The sequence below is a fragment of the Grammomys surdaster genome, unplaced genomic scaffold (assembly GCF_004785775.1).
Source record: "Grammomys surdaster isolate TR1022 unplaced genomic scaffold, NIH_TR_1.0 100081, whole genome shotgun sequence".
NCBI lineage: Eukaryota > Metazoa > Chordata > Mammalia > Rodentia > Muridae > Grammomys > Grammomys surdaster.
In genome coordinates this window covers 1-4,100 of record NW_021608292.1, presented here as the reverse complement: position 1 = coordinate 4,100, position 4,100 = coordinate 1, and the positions used below count along the sequence as shown (strand labels likewise).

Here is a 4,100-nt window from a genome sequence, read left to right as displayed (position 1 = left end):
ACTACATTTGTAAGGTTTCTCTCCTGTATGAATTCTCTGATGCCTTCTCAAACTAAACTTCTTGGTAAAGCATTTGTCACATTTACTGCACCTATAAAGTTTCTCTCCTGTATGAATTCTCCGATGAGTACTAAGATGGGATTGTCTGGAAAAGCATTTGTCACATTCACTGCATTTATAAGGTTTTTCTCCTGCATGAATTTTCTGATGAACACTCAGATTACTTTTGTCAGTAAAGCATTTGTCACATTCACTGCATTTGTAAGGTTTCTTTCCTGTATGAATTCTCTGATGAATACTAAGATGGGATTGTCTGGAAAAACATTTGTCACATTCACCACATTTGTAAGGTTTCTCTCCTGTATGAATTCTCTTATGAATACTAAGACTGGATTTTTGGGTAAAGCATTTGTCACATTTACTACATTTGTGAGGTTTCTTTCCTGAATAAATTCTCTGCTGACTTTGAAGATTGTTTCTCTGTATAAAGCATTTGTCTAATTCACTGCACTTGTAAGTGTTCACATCTGTATTGTTTTGCTTCAGCTCGAGTTTACGTTTAGAAACAGAAACCTTATCAAATTCTGTATTTCTATCATCTTCTTTGTTGTCTTCATGGATTCCTTGATTGAGTCTAACGATAGAACACACATTTAGACAGTTTACACAAACGTCTTTAGTGTTTTCAGTTTTATGTCTTTTTAGGTTTGAGGATTGAAGAGATGCATCACTGTGGATAGTTTTATATGGTGTAGTTTTGGTAGATTCATGAAAAATATTGCTAAGCTCATTATACTTAAAAGACTTCTCTTGGATATTTTCATGCTCATGCGCAATGTGATGTGTGCCTTGAATCAAGTCCTTTCCATACTTTCCATATATAGCATGATTTTCTGAAAAAAGGTCAATTAGGGATGACAAGGGTTATTTAAATGAATAGTAAGTGATTCAACTACCAATGTTTGCTGAAGTTTTAGGTAAAATATACATTATCATGGACTTTTGGTCTCAATAGATGTTTTTTTCTTTTTTAAATCATTACATGTATCCTCAGAAGAACCTTAAATCTGATCTATATCAAATGACAGCAAAGGATAATAGCCTTCTACATCTTATTTTAAAATTGTACCATCTACCCATCTCAAAACTATTAACCCAGAAGAGGAAATACAGGTACAAAGGGTGAAGAAGAGACTAAAGGAAAGGTTATCCAGAGACTGCCCAACCAAGGAGATCCATTCCATATGGAGACACTATACACAGACTGTATTGCTGATGTCATAAAATGCTTGCTTACAGGAGCCTGATATTTTTGTCTCCTGAGAAGCTCTGCCAGATCCTGAACAATAAAGATGTGTATGCTTACAGCCAACCATCAGATTGAGTATGAGTACTACAATTGCGGATTTATGGGAAGGACTGAAGTAGCAGAAGGGGGTTGGAAACCCATGGAAAGAAGAACAAAATCAACCAGCCAGACTCAGCAGAGCCTCCAAGGCGTAAACCTCTAACCGAAGAGTATATATGGAGTAGAGGATTGCCTTATCTGGAAGCAGTGGGAGGGGAGGCCATTGGTCCTGTGAAGGAATGATGCCCTAGGATAAAAAAAAAAAATCCTAGGGCAGGAAGGAGGGAGTGGTTAGCACTCTTGTAGAAGTAGGGTGGGCCTTGGGATAGAGTATTTGTAGATAGGGAAACAGGAAAGAGAATACAATTTGAAATGTAAATAAATAAAAGAACCAATAAAAAGAGAAAACAAAAGAAAAGTTAACTTTGCAAAACATAGGATAAGTAAGTGATCAATCTTTTATGAAATTTCAGAAAGTAGCTTTCTGACCAATATATCTCTAATTTTATGTTTACAATTCGATTCAGAGTGACATTGTGTACCTTTGTTCAGATAGAAATTTATGATATAACTGACATTGTCATAGAAACCACTAAATAGGTTTGTTTGAACGTCCAAGATGCCAGAATAAACATAAAGTTGTCCCAGAACTAAACACAGAGAACAAATGTCAAAACTAAATTAAAAATGTATTTGAACCAACAGCTCTATATCAACTTGAAACTTTATGCATTTTTTAAATTTATAAATAAGGAAACATTTTAAAGCAACTATAAGATTAATATATCCCAACTATTATATGCATAGAAATATAATTACTTGTTCTGAATATTTAGTTTTTTTGTACTTGAAACTCTTGGAGCCAGGCAGTGGTGGCACACACCTTTAATCCAAGCACTTGGGAGGCAGAGGCAGGCGGATTTCTGAGTTCAAGTCTAGCCTGGTCTACAGAGTGAGTTCCAGGACAGCCAGGGCTATACAGAGAAACCCTGTCTCGAAAAACAAACAAACAAACAAACAAAAAAGAAACTCTTGAGTGAAACTAAATGACAGGTAGGAGGAGATCTCAGAGAATATAGCACTGGTTACTTTCCAAAGAAAGCAGAGAAATGTAAAGGAAACACAATGAAATAGTAATGATTTTTAACAGAATTTCCCTCATTTGGGGGTTTCTGGATTTTTCAGAGAGTTTACATAAACACAATGTAGGAAAATTCAAAGAAAGATTCAGGATTCAACAAGAGGTGCATACTTACCCACAAACAATAGATTGTTGTAATTCTCCAACATCACATCCATGTACAATGTCCTCTGAGCAAAACTGAGACATTCCCATTCCTCCTGTGAGAAGTCCACAGCCACATCCTTAAAGGTTATCACATCCTGTAACAGAAAACTAATTATTTGTTACTGGACCAAAATGATTTTCTTTGTTATAAAAAATATAATTAAGATATACTTTTAAGGAGATGTGTCTGAAGACAGGAATTGCTACTCTTCCATAGACAATCTATACAATGACTTGCTATAATGTTCACATTTAGAAAGGTTCTCATCTTCATGAATTTTCTGTGGTTTACTGAGATCTTAATAGCAAATGGAAGATTTGCTAACATCACTATATTCGAAAATTTTGAGTGCAGATTGATTTGTATAATATTTTTTAAATTCGCCTATTAAAATATTTGTGTCTCAGCACCCACAAGGGACTACACAATAGAATGGTAAAACAAGTTCTTTAAAATACAGTGATCTCTTCTGAATACTGCTAGCAGGAGTAATGTCTAGCACATATACATACACGCAGGCAAATGTAACCAATCTATATTGAAGAAAAATGAACATTGACCATAAAAAAAGATACTTTCTAAAATACTCACAGACTTTCTAATATTTCTATTTCTCTGAGATTTCATGATATAATCATCTCAAAAGCAGTCAATATTTATAGAATATAACATGTACATTTTGTGTCTAGTTCCAGTAATGTACCTTTATGAAATAGGGTTTGATATCAAACAGAATCTCAGTGTCACAGACTAGTTAGTCAAGTTATGATGTGAAACATGTTTTCAAATTTACAATGTCCACCTTGCTCAAATATAGACAGTAGATAGTCCTGTGTGCAGCTGTGTCTCCCATGACTACAGAGTAGCGTATCTATTTGACAATCTGAGGCCTAAGCACAATGCTACACACTTTGTAGAGCAAAAATGTAGAATATGAAAGGAAGAATGAATAGATGGACTAAATGCCAGAGTTTTCTCTTTAAACGGACAACAATTACAACATCCGATCATACATTGAACATTCCATATCACACATAGAATTAAATGCTTTGGGAAGTTATAATATGAGAATACATTCAAAACAATAAAGTAGAAAAACAAGAATAAAAGAGCATTAAAATTATTTAACATTTTATATAAATTGGTGTATGCAACATGCATAATAACAATTTCATAAATTCTGTATTGTTTTTCACAACAGAATGAATAGATATGTATGTGTAAAGAAATGCCATATATGGCAAAACATTCCAATGAAGTAAAATCATTTTATTTGATCAAATTATGTTTTCAAATTGAGATAGAATTATACTAACTTTTCATGAATATTTAATGAATTATTCCTCATGGGATTTACTTAACTGAAAATTTCAATCTTCTAAATTTAACTGTCCTGCCTTTTCTTCAGAATTTGATCATTTGTGTATAAGAATTTTAGCATCACAAAGCATTGTGATCTATAG

General features: G+C 33.6%; 1 protein-coding gene across 1 annotated transcript; it reads right to left on the bottom strand.

Moving 5' to 3' along the window:
• Positions 1 to 3: 3 nt before the first annotated feature.
• LOC114635364 (zinc finger protein 525-like) lies at positions 4 to 2,731 on the bottom strand (the record flags this gene model as incomplete). Its single annotated transcript, XM_028783991.1, has 2 exons — positions 4 to 893; positions 2,605 to 2,731. Coding segments are annotated over 2 exons (1,017 nt in total), but the record flags the coding sequence as incomplete, so codon positions are not given.
• Between the last annotated feature and the right edge of the window lie 1,369 nt (positions 2,732 to 4,100).